The sequence below is a fragment of the Eurosta solidaginis genome, chromosome 3 (assembly GCF_040869045.1).
Source record: "Eurosta solidaginis isolate ZX-2024a chromosome 3, ASM4086904v1, whole genome shotgun sequence".
NCBI lineage: Eukaryota > Metazoa > Arthropoda > Insecta > Diptera > Tephritidae > Eurosta > Eurosta solidaginis.
Genome location: NC_090321.1, coordinates 31,619,823 through 31,640,083, shown reverse-complemented (window position 1 = coordinate 31,640,083; position 20,261 = coordinate 31,619,823). Strand labels below are relative to the sequence as shown.

Below are 20,261 nucleotides of genomic sequence, written 5' to 3'. Positions count from 1 at the left end.
TCGTACAAACATTCTAGAGTCACCCCTGGCCCGCCCTAATGGCGATATCTCGAAAGGCGTCCACCTATAGACCTAATGCCCACTCCCTCTTAAAATTCTCAGTAACACCTTTCGTTTGATACCCATATCGTACAAACATTCTAGAGTCACCCTTGGTCAACCTTTATGGCGATATCTCGAAAAGGCGTCCACCTATAGAACTGAGGATTACTCCCTTTTAAAATACTCATTACCACCTTTCATTTGATACCCATATCGTACAAACACATTCTAGAGTCACCCTGGCCCACCCTAATGGCGATATCTCGAAAAGGCGCCCACCTATAGACCTAATGCCCACTTTCTCTTAAAATGCTCAGTAACACCTTTCGTTTGATACCCATATCGTACAAACATTCTAGAGTCACCCCTGGCCCACCCTAATGGCGATATCTCGAAAAGGCGTCCACCTATAGACCTAGTGCCCACTCCCTCTTAAAATGCTCAGTAACACCTTTCGTTTGATACCCATATCGTACAAACATTCTAGAGTCACCCTTGGTCCACCTTTATGGCGATATCTCGAAAAGGCGTCCACCTATAGAACTAAGGATTGCTCCCTTTTAAAATACTTATTACCACCTTTCATTTGATACCCATATCGTACAAACAAATTCCAGAGTCACCCCTGGCCCACCCTAATGGCGATATCTCGAAAAGGCGTCCACCTATAGACCTAATGTCCACTCCCTCTTAAAATGCTCAGTAACACCTTTCCTTTGATACCCATATCGTACAAACATTCTAGAGTCACCCCTGGCCCACCCTAATGGCGACATTTCGAAAAGGCGTCCACCTATAGACCTAATGCCCACTCCCTCTTAAAACGCTCAGTAACACCTTTCATTTGATTCCCATATCGTACAACTAGAGACACCCCTGGTCCACCTTTATGGCGATATCTCGAAACGGCGTCCACCTAGGGAACTAAGGATCACTCCTTTTCAAAATACTCATTAACAGCTTTCATTTGATACCCATATCGTACAAACATATTCTAGAGTCACCCCTGGTCCACCTTTATGGGGATTTCTCGAAAAGGCGTTCACCTATAGAACTAAAGCCCATTCCCTTTTAAAATACTCATTATCACCTTTCATTTGATACCCATATCGTACAAACACATTCTAGAGTCAGCCCTGGTCCACCTTTATGACGATATCCCTAAATTGCGTCCATCCATAGAACTATGGCCTACTCTCTCTTAAAATACTCTTTAATACCTTCCATTTGATACACATGTCATACAACCACATTCCAGGGTTACCCTAGGTTCATTTTCCTACATAGTGATTTTCCTTATTTTGTCTCCATAGCTCTCAACTGAGTATGTAATGTTCGGTTACACCCGAACTTAGCCTTCCTTACTTGTTGGATATTGGCGTTGTATGCTTGGCAAATTCATTGTCGATAGAATACGAGAATATGAAGTAAGTTAAACAAGTGCTGGTTCTTCTTTTCCATTTTCGTAACTTTGGTCCGTAGAAGATAGACTCACCATTAAGTATACCGAACTGATCAGGGCAACGAACTGAGTTGATATAGCCATGTCCGTCTGTCCGTCCGTCCGTCTGTATGTTTGAACGCAAACTAGTCCCTCATATTTTGAGATATCGCAATGAAATTTGGCACAAGAATGTATTTTTGTATTATATTAGACATTTGTCGGATCCGGTAGGATCGGACCACTATAACATATATATACCATACAACCAATCGTTCAGATAAGACGATTTTGGTCATTCCTGCCGCAAATTAGAAAGTATAAACGTGAAACTCGGTGATATACATTCTAATATATCATGGAAGATATCCTGAAAAAATCACTTTGATCGGAGCTATATATAGTTATACGCCATACAACCGATCGTCAAGATAGAAAGATTTTTGTCCATTTCTTCCTTAATTTAGAAAGTATAAACGTGAAAGATTTTCTGAAAAAATCACTTTGATCGGAGCTATATATAGTATATATCCCATACAACCGATCGTTCAGATAGAAAGATTTTTGGCAATTTCTCCCTTAATTTCCAATATAAAAACGTTAAACTTGGTGATATTTATTCTAATATATCATAGAAGATTTCATGAAAAAATCATTTCGATAGGAGCTATATATAATATATATCCCATACAACCGATCGTTCAGATAGAAAGATTTTTAGCCATTTCTCCCTTAATTTCCAATATAAAAACGTTAAACTGGGTGATATTTATTCTAATATATCATAAAAGATTTCCTGAAAAAAAAAACTTTGATCGGAGGTATATGTATATAGTATATACCTATCCCATAAAACCGATCGTTCAGATAAGGGGGTTTTCTGCCATTTTTTTATATTTATCTTAAAATCGTTTAGGTATGTACATCTGTTCACTATATATTTCTTATCTTATACAGCGCATTATTTGGAATTACGAATGGGATAAGATTATTGTTCAGCCCCATTCATGAAAGGTATGAAGTCTTCGGCACAGCCGAAGACAGTTCCATCCTTGTTTTATTTAACTTGGTGGGTTTTTTAATTTAACTTATAGTGACACAAACCTTGTCGTAGTTTCCGTGTTGTAACTGTGACTAGTTGGTATTGTGGTTAACGGCGATGATGGTGGCGTGCGCAATGGACGACGAGCCTTAATGCCGCGATGATAAGGGTGATATCGTGCAGTAGCGGCTGGGGAACGACGCATTGAATTCGATGAAAAGTGGTTATTTTTATTGTTGTTATTTCTATTATGACTGTTGTTGTGGTTGTATTCGCTACGTGACTGTATATTCTCAGTGTAGAAATTGGCATTAAACGAATCAACTGACGATGAATTATTGTACAACGTAGAGCTGTATTTAAAACGAAGTGCGAAAGTCGAAGAAAATTTATTGTAAAAACATTTTTTAAGCGCTTTACATATTTTTTTTTTTTTTTTGTTGGTGAAGAGTGATGATTTTGATATCTATATTTTTTTATTGCGAAGAGTCTTGCAAAAATTTTAACTAGTTCTTGAAGCGAATGAAATATTAAGCAGATGAACGCAATATGGTCAAATAATGTAGAATAAATTAAAAATCCGTAACTGTCTTTGGTTACTCAATTTATTACGCTTATTTTAATATGTTAAAATATTAAGGTATTGGAATACATATTTGTAAATATGTCGTTACGTTATGGAATAAATATGCTGCGCCAAAAATAATACATCAATTTTAGTTTGATACCTAAATAGTCCCAAATGTGTATAACAGAGCTGAAAAGAATACGTGGTAGGATTTGGGACACTGAGCTATTGTAACTGGCAGTGTGTTCAACTTATTTTTGGACAAATCAGTGAAAGGTTTAAAAGTAATGCGTATTTCATGTTCAAAAACGTGATTTTTAAATTGAGTTGGCAGTATTAAACTCAGATATAGCAGTAGAAATTTACAACGGAGCACGGTACTATTTATGTACTTGCAAAAAATTTGTTTACTACAACAAGTAAGGAAGGCTAAGTTCGGGTGTAACCGAACATTAAATACTCAGCTGAGAGCTTTGGAGACAAAATAAGGGAAAATCACCATGTAGGAAAATTAACCTAGGGTAACCCTGCAATTTGTTTGTATGACATGGGTATCAAATGAAAGGTATTAATGAGGGTTTTAAAAGGGAGTGGGCCTTAGTTGTATATGTGAAGGCGTTTTCGAGATATCGACCAAAATGTGGACCAGGGTGACCCAGAACATCATCTGTCGGGTACCGCTAATTTATTTATATATATAATATCACGAACAGTATTCCTGTCATGAGTCCAAGGGCTTTTGATTTCGTCCTGCAGAACTTTTCATTTTCTTCTACTTAGTATGGTAGGTCTCACACCCATTTTACGAAGTTTTTTCTAAAGTTATATTTTGCTTCAAAAAACCAATCCAATCACCATGTTTCATCCCTTTTTTCGTATTTGGTATAGAATTATGGCATTTTTTCATTTTTCGAAATTTTCGATATCGAAAAAGTGGGCGTGGCGTGGTCATAGTCGGATTTCGGCTATTTTTAATACCAAGATAAAGTTAGTTCAGATAAGTACATGAACTAAGTTTAGTACGGATATATCGATTTTTGTCAAGTTATCGTGTTAATGGCCGAGCGGAAGGACAGACGGTCGACTGTGTATAAAAACTGGGCGTAGCTTGAACCGATTTCGCCCATTTTCACAGAAAACAGTTATCGTCATAGAATCTAAGCCCCTACCAAATTTCACAAGGATTGGTCGACTTATGGCATTAAAGCTATTCTATACAAATTAAATGAAAAAGGTTGTTGCACCATATCATTACTGGAGTTGAATGTTGACATAATTTACTTATATACTGTAAAGATGTTCAATTTTTTGTTAAAATTTTACTTAAAAATATTTTTTTTAAGTGGGCGTGGTCGTTCTCCGATTTTGCTAATTTTTATTAAGCATTCATATAGTAATAGGAGTAACGTTCCTGCCAAATTTCATCATGATATCTTTAACGACTGCCAAATTACAGCTTGCAAAACTTTTAAATTACCTTCTTTTAAAAGTGGGTGGTACCACGTCCATTGACAAAAATTTTACTAATTTTCTATTCTGCGTCATAAGGTAAACCGACCTACCAAGTTTCATCGCTTTAGCCGTATTTGGTAATGAATTGTCGCACTTTTTCGGTTTTTCGAAATTTTCGACATCGAAAAAGTGGGCGTGGTTATAGTCCGATTTCGTTCATTTCAAATAGCGATCTGAGATGAGTGCCCAGGAACCTACATACCAAATTTCAACAAGAGCTCAAAATTTACTCAAGTTATCGTGTTAACGGACAGACGGACGGACATGGCTATATAAATTTATTTTTTCGCCCAGATCATTTTGATATATAAAAGTCTATTTCGATTAGTTTATGCCGTTACGGATTACCGTTATGCGAACAAAATTAATATACTGTGAGCTCTGCTCAGCTGAGTTACAAATTATAACGCCTGAAAGTGGAGACTGAGTAATAAGATGTTTTCCAATTGAATTTCTATGCGACTGTCGAAAAAGGAGTACGTAAGATGAAAGCGATGAGTATTCATAATAAATTAAGAATTATTAAAGTTCAAACATAGAAAAATTTAGATTCATTGAAGGATAATGTAAAGTGCAAATGATTTATCAAAGAATTTCGAACTACAAAACGATAGTCACAAATAATCAGAATTAAAAAAAAAGTTATTAACAAAATTTGAAGCTGTTTAATTTACAAAATGGCCTACCTCATATACTCGCTTTCAGGATGAAAATTTGGCTTTTCGGGACGCATTTATTTTAATAGGTGAAGCTTTTACTGTTATTAATTAGTTTGTGAAGTTGACTAGAAAGATGGTGTGAAATTTTAAAAAGTCGTAGTCCATCAGTTGCTCTAAAGAGATAACTGCCTTTTTAACGCTTTATTTGCAATTATTAGTATTTTAGTATGTCTGTGTATATAGAATATGCATAAATATTTCTGGCAACTATTATTGTATTTTTTAGTTTTTATTACAATATGTAGATAGATTTTTTTGGACAAACTTCGTTTTTGAATAGATTATTGCTTGTAGTTAATAGGAAATTCGATTTTTAGGTTGTTTGGTATCCAGTTTGGAGTGTTGGGTAATGATAGCAGTAGTGGTTATAAAAGTAATACATATTATAAATATATATATATATATACATTTTAAGTATGTAATAGCAGTTGTATTTTAGTAGTCGAAGTTAAATTCAATCCTCAAGCAATTTTATTCATTGTCTCTATTTATTTGTTTCTTATATTTTATCATATCTGCAAGTAGATACAAAGTAACAAATTTTTCTTTGAGTAAAGCAATTTGCAAATGATTTTCTTTTTGTTGTACAAAAGCAAAAAATATTGCAACACAAGTATGTTTAAATGCATAGAGGGATTTTAAATAAAATGTAAAAGGCAAATAGCGAAGACAAAAAAGACAAAAGCAAAAAAATACACAGAAAATTAACTTCGATAAAAACGAGTGAATATCGTTACGGTTGTTAGTAAAATTAATAACGCATTTTTAAAACAAGAGGACGAGACTACAAAAAAGGAATAACCACAAGGAATTTAAATGTATTATCATTTAGAGTTAAGGACAACTCTAAAAAAAACACCGCACGCGCCTAATTTTATACAATACGTAAACCATACAAAACTTTCTCGCGTCACAAAAACATTCAAAATAAATGTTTATTAATAAGTAAAACTTTACTAACACACGCTCACACAAACCATTTAGCTCTTCTTCCCCTTTGACAATGTTTACACTTATTCCTACAACGTACATACACCAATTATACTTTTAATTTTAAAACAAATAAATTAGTACAAAAAATTGTTCCATACAAAAACTTACCTAGCTTGTTCTTGTGGTGGCGCAGTCAATGCTGGTAATGCTCTGCGATGGTGTCCACCACTACCATGATGCCTGCTATAATGACGTGGACGTACGTCATCATCATCATCGGCCGATTCAATTGTGATCATCTCCTGTGGACGCGTACCGCGTACAGAAGACATACGAGCGCGATTTGTGAATTCACGGTCGAAATCCTCAGCTTCTTCTTCATCCAAATTTATAAATTCTTGACGCTCTTCCAATTGTCCTGAACGTAAGTCTTGTTCTTTTTCAATAATATGCCCACGTTCGCCAATATGATGTCCAATAGCCATTTTCTTCATACCACGCCTCGAATCTTCTACAGTTTTACGCGTCTCACGTATGCCGCCGGGACCAGTTTTTGTGCTAGTTGTAGCCTGATATATTTGTGGACGACCATCTGGCCCAGGTGACATGGTAATGACAGAGCTAGAACAATACGATGCACCATTGGGGGAGCCGATGTCTGTGAACAATACAAATATATTGTGATTTATTTAAGTTTTTGTTAAATACATTTATATGAGAAGTATCAACTTACTACCTGCGCTGAGTAATCTATTTATATTTGGCATTGCAGGAAAACCGAAAAGACCACCCATTGGATTACCGCCATGTGGATTACCACGTTCCACAAGCGCATTTTGTTGGAAGCCTGAATCAAACGGAGCAGCTAGCATATTGAATGGATCAGGCATGAAAGAATTCATCAAACGATTCATTGAACGCATTTGCTGATTCATTGCATTCATGTGATTGCTGAAATTTATATAGATAATTCAATTAGATAAATACGTAGTATACCTATAATTATTGAGACAGAGTTACATGAGGGCATATATTATACAGTTTTATATGAAATATAAAAAAAGCAACGCAGTTGAGTGGTTCTTACGAATGTGACCGTCGTCGTGCGCCAGCAGGCATTTTCACAAACAATTTATTTTACTTCCGAAAAAATATATGTGGATTATATTAAACAAATCGCCCAAAACAAAAAAAATTAAGTCAGATAATTGAGAGGTCTGACTTTTGAATGAACCAGACCAGTTTACTACGTGTAAAGAATGAAAAAGCATTAAAGAGAAGTTTTCGAGTTATTTATTTATTTATTTATTTTTTTTTTTTTTTTTGACACTTGATTTCAATGGTGGGGATTCTGAGATCGACATATACCAGGTTATATTCCAAAAGTATTCATTACATCGTATGTACATATATTATTTCAATCTATGGTTTGCCATCTTTTTCCAAATTGCTCCACCAACACCCAAATAATGCACTAGATAGACAGATAGATAATTAATTGAGGATCGCACTGCGACCATTGGTCTATTGTGCCCTCAACTGCTTCACAACACCTCATCCAAGCCGACATCTCTGATGAACCCTAGCAGTCCACCTGGCTTGAGGGATTTGATGTGAGAATGCTCCGGCCATGGTGAGCCCATAAACTTAGCTCTACGTCTTGAGATTGCATCACACTCCAAGAGGATATGGTCCGCCGTCTCCGCTGATCGATCACAAAATCGGCATGTGTTGTTCGATATTATACCCAGCTTTTGCATGTGGCTGTTCAGTCTACAGTGTCCTGTAATAATAGCTGTTAGAATTCTTAGGTTATTTTTCGAGAGGCCTATAAATGCCCTGTATCGAGTTGTGCAGTAACCCCCTAACAGTAGCTTAGATTGTCTCAGGCCTGGCATATTACGCCAGTGTTTTTCCTTCTTTTCCTTTTCTTCTGCTAATAGATGCCCCCTAATTTCCTGCGGGCCTACTGGCAGGAACGGCTCAGGACCAATAGGTCGTATCGCTGCTGCCTCTCTGGCCAGGCTGTCCGCCTGCTCGTTTCCCTCGACTCCCCTGTGGCCAGGAACCCAAGCCAACAGTAGTTCATTGTGTGATCCTAGTTGATTCAGCCTTTCCACGCACTCAAGGACTAGTGCTTATTTTATTTCAAATGCCGAGATGGCCTTGAGGGCGGCCTGACTGTCACTGAGTATGGCAATTTTCTCATTGGGGTATTTTCGCTGAAGGTTCAGGTCCGCGCACTGGCTTATGGCGAATACCTCCGCTTGAAAAATGCTGGGGTATGCTCCCAGGGGTATTGATATCTTGGCTCTGGGTCCAACGATTCCAGATCCAATCCCCTCTGGGGTCTTCGAGCCATCGGTATACCATACTATACTGTTTTGCTGCTGAATGCTCTCAATTCTGTTTTCTTCCCACGTACCCTTGTCTCCCAGTTCTACTTTATATCTTTTATCATATACTATCTGCCTGAGGATATCATCCCTCGGGAGTTGAGAGATTGGGATCTTCTCTCTCAATTCCTCCATGTTCCGAGACGATATGACTTTACCTTTGGCCGAGCCCTCCTTGACGATATTAAGGAGGGCTCGCTTGGCTGACTGCTCTATCGATAACTGCAGCGGGGTTAGATCGAGGATAGCTTCCAGCGCTGTTGTGGGGCATGTGCGCATAGCTCCCGTGTTGCACAAACATGCCAGTCGCTGAAGTTTTGACAGTGCTTGCGTCGTCGTCGCCCGAGTTGTTCTTTATGCCCAGGCTATTGAGCATATGTTATCATAGGTTTTACTATCATGGTATACATCCATCTTAGCACGTGTGGGCTACAGCCCCATGATTTGCCTGCTAGACGTTTGCATACCATGATGGACCTCGTGGCCCTAGTCTTCGTGGAGTCGAAGTGTTGTTTCCATAAGAGCTTGGTGTCAAACATGATCCCCAAGTATTTCACTGCGGTTCCATATTCTAGTTCCACGCCATCTATTGTTATTGCTCTCAGGGCTGGTAGGACCCTTCTTCTGGTGAAGGGGATGATGGTTGTCTTAGATGGGTTGATGTTAAGACCCACATTGGCGCACCATTCCCTTGTAATGTTCAATGTTCTTTGTATTATGTCACAGTGCGTACTCTCGAATTTACCCCTTGCAATTATGACGATGTCGTCAGCATATCCTTGGCATTATGCCACTGTCTGATAGCTTTTGCAGGAGTTCATCCACTACTAGGCTCCACAAAAGGGGTGACAGGACACCTCCCTGGGGGCACCCTCTGGTAATAACCTTAACTGCGCTGCTGCCTACTTGAGCTTCAGCGATTCTTGTACGGAGTAGATTGTCAATCCATCTCTGGATAGGCAACTGAACTCCTCTTCTCTGCAGTGCTATGTTTACGCTTTCGTGAGATGTGTTGTCAAAGGCACCCTCGATATCAAGGAAAGCGCAAAGCACTGTTTCCCCTGTTTCGAACGCCCTCTGTATAATGCACTAAGGCCAGAACCATGTGCGTAGGTTTCTGCGTAATTGAGGTAATTATATATATTTAGATATATTCTGATTTCATGGTTTATTCCAATTAAGATAATTTTATTAGTTTTTAAATAATTTAAATTTAATTTTTTGTCATTTCGATTCCCGCACGATCCGCCATTTTGTTCTCTACAGCATGAATACCGTCCTTTTATAGCACACGGTTGAGTTGTGGGGAAAACGAACTTGACGCGACGACGTTACAAAACGAAGTGAGTTATTTATTTTTGAAGGTTTTTTAAAAGGCTGCTGCTATTGATTATCCAAAAATTCTAGTTCTTTTTTCAATTGTCTGCCTTTAGTTTCTAAAGAAATCGGTAATATTGTTGTAGCGAAGCCTTTAGGGAGTTTTATTGATGTTTATGGTCCTTTGCCCTTATAGATCCGGTACGTTCCGTAACAAGCACAATTAAGTTACTATCCCCCACCCCTTGTTCCATGAGGAATTGGGTTCGCCAGAGCCTCAGCTGCTAAATGTGTGTACGAGACTCTTATACATATTTATAACAGGATTCCCCTTGCGTGAGGTTGACAATTGGAAGCGGAAGCTGTGACTTGCTCTTATCAATCCTATAAATCGATAATGTTTTATATTAGCTCACAACTGTTAAATTTACTTAAAAAGTCGAGTATCCTGGTTAAATACAATAAAAAAGGAGAGCGTTCTTTAGTAGATTTTTCGTAGTTCATGGTCGAAAATTTTACAGAAAATCAACTCGTCTAAAAAGTCTTTAACCTTTTAATAATAAAGAGACTGAGTCATGAAGCGTGCAACCTCACTACTCCAGCTGTTTAAAACTTATTCAGCTCCCTACGTTACGGAGTCGTAGGGAGATGGTAGGTGTGTTATTTGTAGTAAAACTTATTAGAGCGATGGTAAATAGCCCTTTTCTGCTCGGGGAAATTTTATTTAATGTTCCCTTTCGACCATCTAGACATTTTCAACCGCTTCATATAAACACATGCAGATCGAATTTTGAAATACACGAACCTCTTCGTTGTCTGTGTACTGACTTCAATAAGCACTGCAAAAACATTAGGGGGCTCATGAAACTTATAAGGTGTAAAATTATATCCATTTACACACGCTGTTATATGAACGCACCTAGTAATATTCTTGATAAACTTAATTGTTTATCAGCTGTATTATTGCCAAAAAAAATTTTTTTGATTGTTATACAAATTAAAAAATGCCAAGATTAAGTGAAAAATCAAAACTAAAACGTCTTTACTAAGATATACTTGTAAATGACTTGCTGATGATGGAGATTTCTGATGAAAATGCCTGCTATAATGTCCGCAAGGTTGCATTCCTTTGAGTTTACCGCGTTTAGACAATGAATTGTGCGCGTAAATTTATACAAGTAGTGCAAATGATTTTTCATACAAAATTTGACAGCTCGTTTACGCACTAGATAAATGTATACATTTACACACTTTATAAGGCATTAACAAGGTTACATGAGTTCCCCTATTGATACGTGTGACTCACTCTACGTAACAAAAAAATATCTGCTGACTACCTTAAATACGAAATGATTTGGGTGGGTGGCTTGGAATCACGTCCTTTCCAACCTCCCACTCTTACCACTAGCTCCAGTAACTATGGGTGGATGTTTTGGAATCACGTCCTTTCCAACCTTCCACACATCGCAGCCCTACTTGTTGTGTGTCAAATATACTTCAGCTGCTCGAAATCACGTCTTATCACCACCTCCAGTAACTTTGGTAAGAAAATAATTATGTTCTGCACACAGACAAAAAATGCTATACGTTCCGTTATTGATTGATTGGTAGTTTAGTAATAATATTACCGTAAAATACAAATATCCAGCGGTGCTATTAAGCAGCGTGACAATGTTTATCAGTAACCAGCACTCGCTGGGCGCTGGAGCAAAATCGTCCTCCCAAGGCTAAAAAAATGATGATGAACTTATTTAATTGGCGGTTAACCGTTTAAATGGCAATGGCCGAACAAAAAGGCGCGACAATCGCTTCTATAACCTGCTAACTGGTCAAATGGCTCACCAAGGGAATTTAAATGTTTTCCAACTGGTTCTTCTAGCGCATTGCGGACCGCTCTTTTCCTCTGCTACCATAGGCGGGTTCCGATAAAAGTACTTTCTTAGCAGCTTTCTTAGTCAGCATAGCCGGTGCGTTTTAATTCGCTGGTCTATGTTGATAACTGCAAAACGCTCATCATTAAGTCGTCTTCGGCACTCGCCGTCGCTAACGCATAGAGGTTCGTAAATCTTCGAAGAGCTTTTCTCTCTAACACTCCCAGAGCCACATCATCTGATGTTGTCATGGTCCATGGTTCTGCACCATATAGCAGTATAGCAGGAAGGGTACGATAAGTGATTTTTAAAGCATAATTTTGGTGTGCCGAGAGGACTTTACTTTTGAATTATCTACTTCCGATTGCGTGTGGGCATGTATCCTCTGGGTAGCCACTGACATACTAGGTTTAAGGGTTAGCTGGAGGATTTTCATCGTCAGCGTCAGCCCACCACAAAGTACGGCTGCGAGCGGGCGCCTGTCAGGGATCAAGCGGCCCGCTATATAAACTTACAAATTCATCCCCACTGAACTTGGAATCGGCCACGTCAAATCACACTATAATTAAAAACCCAATGCCGATGATCACTAAAGTAAAAAAAATTCCAACAAATCTCTTATAATTGGTTATGCCCACCAGAGAGGGTTCAAGTTCGTCCTTCCGCGCTAGGTGTTACCTAAAATGTCTCGTGCTTGCAAATAAACCGGTATTTTCTTAATGCTGAAAAATATTTAAAAATTAGATTTTTAGCTGGAACTTTTCAAGCTCTTTAGAGCATTAAGGATGGCACGGATTTTATGCTTTGAAACGCTGCACATCTGGTTGATTGTTATTTAAAAAAGCGTTCACCTCAAACCGCTTATATCAATCGGGTACTTTCATTCTGTTGTTGTTGTTGTTGTAGCGATTAGTTACTCCCCGAAGGCTTTGGGGAGTGTTATCGATGTGATGGTCCTTTGTCGGATACAGATCCGATACGCTCCGGTAACACAGCACCATTAAGGTGCTGGCCCGACCATCTCGGGAACGATTTATATGGCCACATTAAACCTTCAGGCCATCCCTCCGTCCCCACCCCCAAGTTCCATGAGGAGGTTGGGGTCGCCAGAGCCTCGTCTGTTAGTGAAACGGGATTCGCCGCTCGAAGGTGAGGTTGACAATTGGGTGTGAGAAGCTATATATTGCGCTACACAACCCCTTGAATCCCTAGCTTTCATTCTGTTGTTGCATCTTATATTATTTCATTACTACCCAACGTAACTCGTTTTGTAAGAATAATTAAATCACAAGTAATTGAATCATTTTTTCAAAGCAAAGTATGAATTATTATTTAAATTACGCTCCGGTTTCGGTTCTGGTTTCGTTCTTCAATATTTATTTCGGGTTCGTTCCGGTTTCGATTAAGGAATAGAAATACAAAGTTAAGTTTGAGACAATATACTTATTAAACAATGAATGCATGTAAGCACATATAAAGAAAACAAGAAACTAATTAAGCTCCTCACAGTTCCTTGCTCACAACCCCAGTCCCGGTATGGCCTAGAAGGTTTAATGTGGTCATATCTATTTTCCGTGGTGGTCGGGCTAGTAGCTTAATCGTGCCTTTATTACCGGAACGTACCGGATCTATATCCGGCCAATCAACATCGATAACAATCCCCAAAATCTTCGGGGTCTTTATCGTTAATACAAAAACCCCTATTGTAAATTAATACCATATCAATTAAATAATATTGTAATTCTAATTATCTACAAGTTAAAAGAGTTTCGTGTTTCCAATAGCTTGAATTTTTGGCAAAACAGTTTGGAACTGGCTCAATGCCTTAAACAGTTTCGACGTTTTACGTACTAAGATACCGGTTTTTGGTTACGTATTCGGTTTTATTCCTTGTTTGAAAGAAATTTTTGTAGTTTTCCAAAAAATTATACGTAATTTGACGGCATTCCAATCGCATTTCCATTCGGATTGAATTACAGATTAAATAAATAAAAGATTAAATAAATAAATAAAAATAAACGGCAATAATAGTACGTCCCAGGATATTCGAGAACAAGTTGACAAAAATTGTACTGCTTTCCTAACTTTTCTCGGCCATTCAAAAGCGTTTGACTCGGTCAACTACACCGTTCTCTGCAACAAGCTGGACAACCTATTTAATTTCTCCAACTGTGCAACAGCCCCAATCAGATCGTATTTGGCCGAACGAACTCAGGCAGTAAGTGTTGGTATTAGAAAGTCTGACTTCGTCAGTGTTTTAAGAGGCGTCCCACAAGGCTCAATCCTTGGTCCCGTTATTTGTTTTGTATATAAACGATCTGCCTGGTGTTCTCAAGTATTGTAATATTCACATTTATGCTGACGACGTGCAATTGTATATGTGCTGTCCTAGTGATCGTACCAGTTCGTGTATTAATAACTTAAATTACGATTTGTGTCAAATTATTACATGGGCTTCTATGAACGGCTTATGTCTAAACCCTATGAAGTCGAAATGTATAGTCATTCATAGAAGGTCACTAGATAAAATTAAAATGGAAAATTTAATTTTAGACAACACTATTATAGAATACGTTGACACGGCAAAAAATCTAGGTGTAGTTTTTAACAAAACGTTGACATGGAAAGATCACATCTTCCGCACAGTGGGAAAAGTGTATGGGATGCTTCGTACACTCTGGCTTACACAATATTTTACTCCGTTACATATTCGTCCACTAATAGCAAAAACGTACTTAATACCTACGCTCCTTTATGGTTGTGAGATTTACTCTAATTGTGACTATGTATGTAATAGGAAACTTAATGTTGTTTATAAAAATTTTGCTAGATACGTATATGGGTTGAAAAGACTTGACCACGTCTCTCATCATGCTTACAGGTTGCTAAACATTTCTTTCGATAACCTTATTAAACTTAAAACGCTCACTACGCTACATAAATTAATATATATGAAGGAACCTGTCTATCTGTATCGGAGGCTAAATTTTCTCCAGTCGTCTAGATCTGTTCTCCTTACCCACTTCAGACATCGTATGATAATATCTGATCGCCAGTTTTTCATTACTTCCATACTTCTTTGAAACTCGCTACCTTCTAGACTTAGGCTTATAAGCAATGCTCTGCTCTTCAATAAAGAATTAACAAGTTTCTATAATAACATCGGCAATTAAAATACTGATTTCTTCTAAGCAAATGTACTCTACCATTAGTTTTCGCTTCCCAAGGCAGTCGGTTCTATGTACCGGAGCGGTTCGGGATTTTTCCCGACCAAGGACTGTCATTTCAGTGTGACCCCTTTTAATTTGTTTCGTCCCTCCCACAGATTGTCGCCCTCCCAGCAGTTCCTTGCAGCAGGACTGCTACATATTCTCTTACTCCAGGAAGGTATCGAACCCAATCCGGGTCCGTCTCCTGACCCCGGTCCTGAGAAATGGTTTTGCTGCATTTGCCAGAAAAGAATCTTTTTAGGAGGTCATACTCTGTTCAGTGTGTCTCGTGCAAGGGATGGTTGCATCGGACAGGTTGTTCTGGGCTTGATCCCAAAACCCGACGTCCACGTAACTTTTATAAATCTTTTGTGGCTCCTTGCTGCTCACGCCCAAGGGCGTCCCGTAGTCTACGCCTAAGCGGCCCCCCACTACCTTCCACCAGCCTCGCTGCTCAGCAAGCCACAACAAGTACCCGCTGCTGCTCGCGTCCCACGGCGCCAACAACTCAAACAGCTGATACCACTCATAACTACTACCTTCGTAGTAGAGCTGGTAGCAATGCTGAGCATCAGCCCCTGCCCCCGTCTTCTTCTCCCCCTCTTTTATGGCAGCAATCGTGCAGGTCAGGGAAACAGACTCTTAGTCCCTACCTCCGTTTGCACCGTCTGCCAGCACAGAATATATAGGTTTGCGACATCCGCTCAATGCAGCTCCTGCCTTGGGTGGTGCAACTTTCCTAGAAGTTCTGGTCTCCGCGATGGCAACCCCTCGACGGGTTTCATCGCGCCATGTTGCCAGGTCGCAAACCCAAATCATCCGGGTACCCCAATGCTTGCCCAAGGGCGCCCAGTCCCAAGGCCACAACAACAATTGCGTCCTGACCTTCCACAACCTAGGCGTAGTCACCCGTCACTTACCCCTAGAGTGGCGGCGTCACCCCTCATGCACTTCAGAATTCTGCAGTTAAACTGTAATGGACTAACTGGGAAGATTACGGAGATAGTCGATTTCATGAAGCGGCACAACATCCGCATTGCTGCGATTCAAGAGACTAAACTCACAGCAAGATCTGCATTGCAGACCTGCTCTGGGCATAATGTCCTCATGAAAGACCGCGACAGCGGAAATGGAGGCGGCCTCGCGTTTATTATACACCACTCTGTGCAATATTATATATTTGATCATGGCAACGACCGCAGGGAAAATGTCTTACAACGTCAAGGCCTATCTGTTCGGTCAGGCGATGCAAATCTAGAAATCATCACCATCTACATCCCTCCTGTCACCTGTTGCCCCAGTGGATACCGCCCTAATATCGAGGCCTTACTCACTGGCAACAATCGCATTATCTTAGGCGATTTCAATGCCCATCACGACCTATGGCATTCAAACTTGCGGGCGGACAGTAGGGGTGAGATGTTGGCGGATCAAATAGAAGAAACGACGATCTGCACAATAAACGGAGACGCCCCCACACGTATGGTAGGAAGCTGTCATAGCTCGCCAGATACCTCAATCGTGAGCGCAGAACTCGTAAACTGCGTCAACTGGCAGCCGATGGTAACATTGGCATCCGACCACCTGCCTATACTTATTTCGCTCGAGCGTACCGCCGACTTCATCGTCACCGAAAAACGCACTTTCATAAACTTCAAGAAAGGAAAGTGGGAATAATATCAATCTTTTACAGACAATTGCTTTGCTGCCCTCCCTATCCCAACTGATGCCCGCCAAGGGAAGCGTGCCTTCCGTAAGGTCATTGAATCCGCCTCGGCACATTTCATTCCCGCCGGGAGAATTCCCGAAATCCGGCGCTTTCTGCCGACAATATATAATGCATCCTACGGTTGACAAAGATAGACGGAGAGCCAATAGACACGCACATAAACACAAATTCAGCGCGTCACCAATCACCATCACCGCTAGAGAGGTTGAGGGCGCCATTGGTCGCGCTAAACCATCCAAAGCAGTGGGCCCAGACGGCATAGCCATGCCGATGCTTAAAAATCTAGGGAAAGAGGGTTTCAAATATTTAGCGCATGTTTTCAACCGGTCTCTTTCCACCTTTGTCATACCCGAGAAATGGAAAATCGCCAAGGTGGTCCCGCTACTAAAGCCTGGCTAACATAGGTGAGTCATATCGTCCGATATCTCTCCTATCGCCAGTGGCAAAGACGCTTGAAGCCATTTTGCTCCCTTATTTCCAATCACATTTGCAGCTAGCCCCTCATCAGCATGGCTTCAGAAAACTCCATAGCACTACCTCCGCGCTAAATGTCATTAGCACCCACATAAATTGCGGTTTGAATCAATACCCCACCATAGACCAGTACTCGTAGCGCTAGACCTATCAAAAGCCTTTGATACGGTCAACCATGGCTCGTTACTGCAAGACCTGGAAGGGTCTACCCTTCCCCCATGTCTTAAAAGGTGGACCGCAAATTATCTAGGTGGTCGGCAGGCATCGGTGCAATTCAGAAACGAAACATCAAAACGAAGGAGAATTAAACAAGGGGTGCCACAGGGTGGTGTCCTATCCCCACTTTTGTTTAATTTCTACATATCTAAGCTACCTTCACCACCGGAAGGAGTCACAATCGTTTCCTACGCCGATGACTGCACAATAATGGCCACAGGCCCAGAGATCGATGAGCTATGCAATAAAATAAAAGACTATCTCCCTGATCTCTCCAGTTTTTTCGCCTCGCGAAACCTAGCATTGTCACCGACTAAATCTTCCGCGACCTTATTTACAACATGGACGCCCCAAATGTCGACCATATTGAACACCCACGTCGATGGCACTACGCTACCGACTGTCCTACACCCCAAAATCTTGGGTGTGACGTTTGATCAGGATCTACATTTTCGTGCGCACGCAACCGCAATTGTTCCGAGAATTCAGAGCCGTAATAAAATCCTCAAATCCCTTGCTGGCAGTACCTGGGGAAAAGATAAAGAAACGCTCATGACCACATACAAAGCAATTAGCCAGCCGATTACGTGCTACGCGTCACCCATATGGTCGCCAAGCCTAAAAACTACCCACTGGAAGAAACTACAGGCCTGCCAAAATACTGCTCTCAGAATCGCCACGGGCTGTCTTCTTATGTCCCCAGAACACCATCTGCATAATGAGGCGAGAATACTCCCCATCAGGGAGAGAAATGAGATGCTGACCAAACAGTTTCTGTTGAATACCCAGAAACCTGGGCATCCCAACAGAGATCTGATTGACGAACCAGCACCGCCTAGGGGCTTAAGGAGTCATCTCCGTAAGCATTTTGAGGAAATACGGCACCTGAGAACCCAGCCGTATGAAGCGAAAAAACACAAGCAGGTCCTTGGTGAACTCCATAGACAGGCGTCGGACATTTATGTCGGGAATTGCCCGGTGAATCCAGTACTTGAAGAAAAATATCCAGAACTCGCGGAAGAGGAACGCATACTCCCCAGGGAAACGCGTTGTTGTTGTTGTTGTTGTTGTAGCGATACGGTTGCTCCCCGAAGGTTTAGGGAGTGATCGATGTAATGGTCCTTTGCCGTTTACAGATCCGGTACGCTCCGGTAACACAGCATCATTAAGGTGCTGGCCCGACCATCTCGGGAACGATTTATATGGCCACATTAAACCTTCAGGCCAATCCGGTATTTTAGTCGCCTCTTACGACAGGCATACCTACCGCGGGTATATTCTAACCCCCTGACCCGCTGGGTTCAGGGAAACGCGTGTCACTCTTGCTCAACTTCGTTCTGGATACTGTAACAGGTTAAACTCTTACCTATCCAGAATCAACCCCGACATACAAAATGTATACCCCGCTTGCAATGTGTCCCCACATGACACCAACCATCTCTTTAATTGTAATGTGGAACCAACGCCTCTAACACCCCTTTCCTTATGGTCCACCCCTGTTGAAACGGCAAGTTTCCTTGGACTCCCGTTAGAGGATATTGATGACAATTTGTGATCGGTCGCGGCTATTAGGTGGGGCGAGCATTGCTACAACAACAACAACAACAACAACAACCATTAGTTTATTTATTAAATAGATTATTTATTGTAACCTTTTCTTAGCCATAGTCATTAGCTTTAAGTTTCAAGTTTAAATTGTTCCTATTTTATGCCTTTTACCGACTAACACTATAAAATAATTTTTGCCAAATTGTTGTTCTGGGATGAATTGCCTAATAAATACAAATACAGGGGGTCGCACGTGGTCATAACAAATCGTTCCCGAGATGGTCGGGCTTCGTACCGGAACGTACCGGATCTGAATCCGGCAAAGGACCATCAACATCGATAACACTCCCCAAGGAGTGTCCTTTTCACTACAACAACATCAACAACAAAAACCTAAATCACTGTACTTATATCCAGAGTTGTATAGAATTCGCGAGAAAAATCGCAAAAACAATAATCTGTTTTATACCATCTTGTGCTTAATTCACAGGTAATTCTTTACTTTATTTTATTTTTATTTATTTATTTATTATTACGGTCTTTAAGACCTAGTTTAGGTTAAAATAAGAGATTAAACATAAATACTCCTGTCACATTTAGTCACGTACAATATAAAAACAATTTTTCTTTGAACTTACTAATATTTTCACAGTCTTTCAAATCAGAAGGTAACTCATTATACATTTTATACCCTAAATATTCACAAGAGACCTTTTGGCGAACTCAGTTCTTATTCTAGGCTGTCTTATATTATTGCAATTTCTAGTTCCATAATTGTGGATTTCATGATTATAATGTATTTTACTACTCAGGTAATTCGGTAACGTTCCTAACCTAAGTTGGTGTATAAATTTCAATGTGAAATAACTAACTGACTGTTTAATACTAAGCCAGTTTAATCTATTGAGCATTACAATTTTTGGCGTTCTTGGAGGACATTTTAAAATAAATCGCATTGCCTTGTTTTGCTGTATTTGAAGTTTCTTAATATACATATCATTACTTAATAGCAGAATACTAGGACAATAAATAAAGTGTGGTTCAATAATTGAAAGATATACCAATATTTTATGACTTTGACTGATATGTTTACATGTTCTATACATGAAGCCTATTTTCTGTGCAATTTTCCTTTCCAGATAAGTTACATGCTCTCCAAAATTTAGATTAGGGTGTCAAAAGACGGGCTTGGACCCAGGATCACGAATCCGAAAGCGGAAATTGGAAATTTTATTTCTTTTCGG

The 20,261-nt window shown here is 39.9% G+C and overlaps 1 protein-coding gene across 3 annotated transcripts in view; it reads right to left on the bottom strand.

Annotated features, from left to right (window-relative positions):
* Mlf (myeloid leukemia factor) overlaps positions 1 to 20,261 on the bottom strand; it is a 42,278-nt gene that overhangs the window by 20,431 nt on the left and 1,586 nt on the right. For 2 of the 3 annotated variants that reach the window (XM_067771338.1, XM_067771340.1), the window contains exons 2-4: positions 6,991 to 7,208; positions 6,426 to 6,915; positions 2,588 to 2,878 (exon numbers count right to left, since the gene is read on the bottom strand). In XM_067771338.1, coding sequence (XP_067627439.1) covers positions 2,588 to 2,878; positions 6,426 to 6,915; positions 6,991 to 7,208 — 999 coding nt within the window. The remainder of the gene's footprint in view (positions 1 to 2,587; positions 2,879 to 6,425; positions 6,916 to 6,990; positions 7,209 to 20,261) is intronic. The other variant, XM_067771339.1, reaches the window with a different exon arrangement.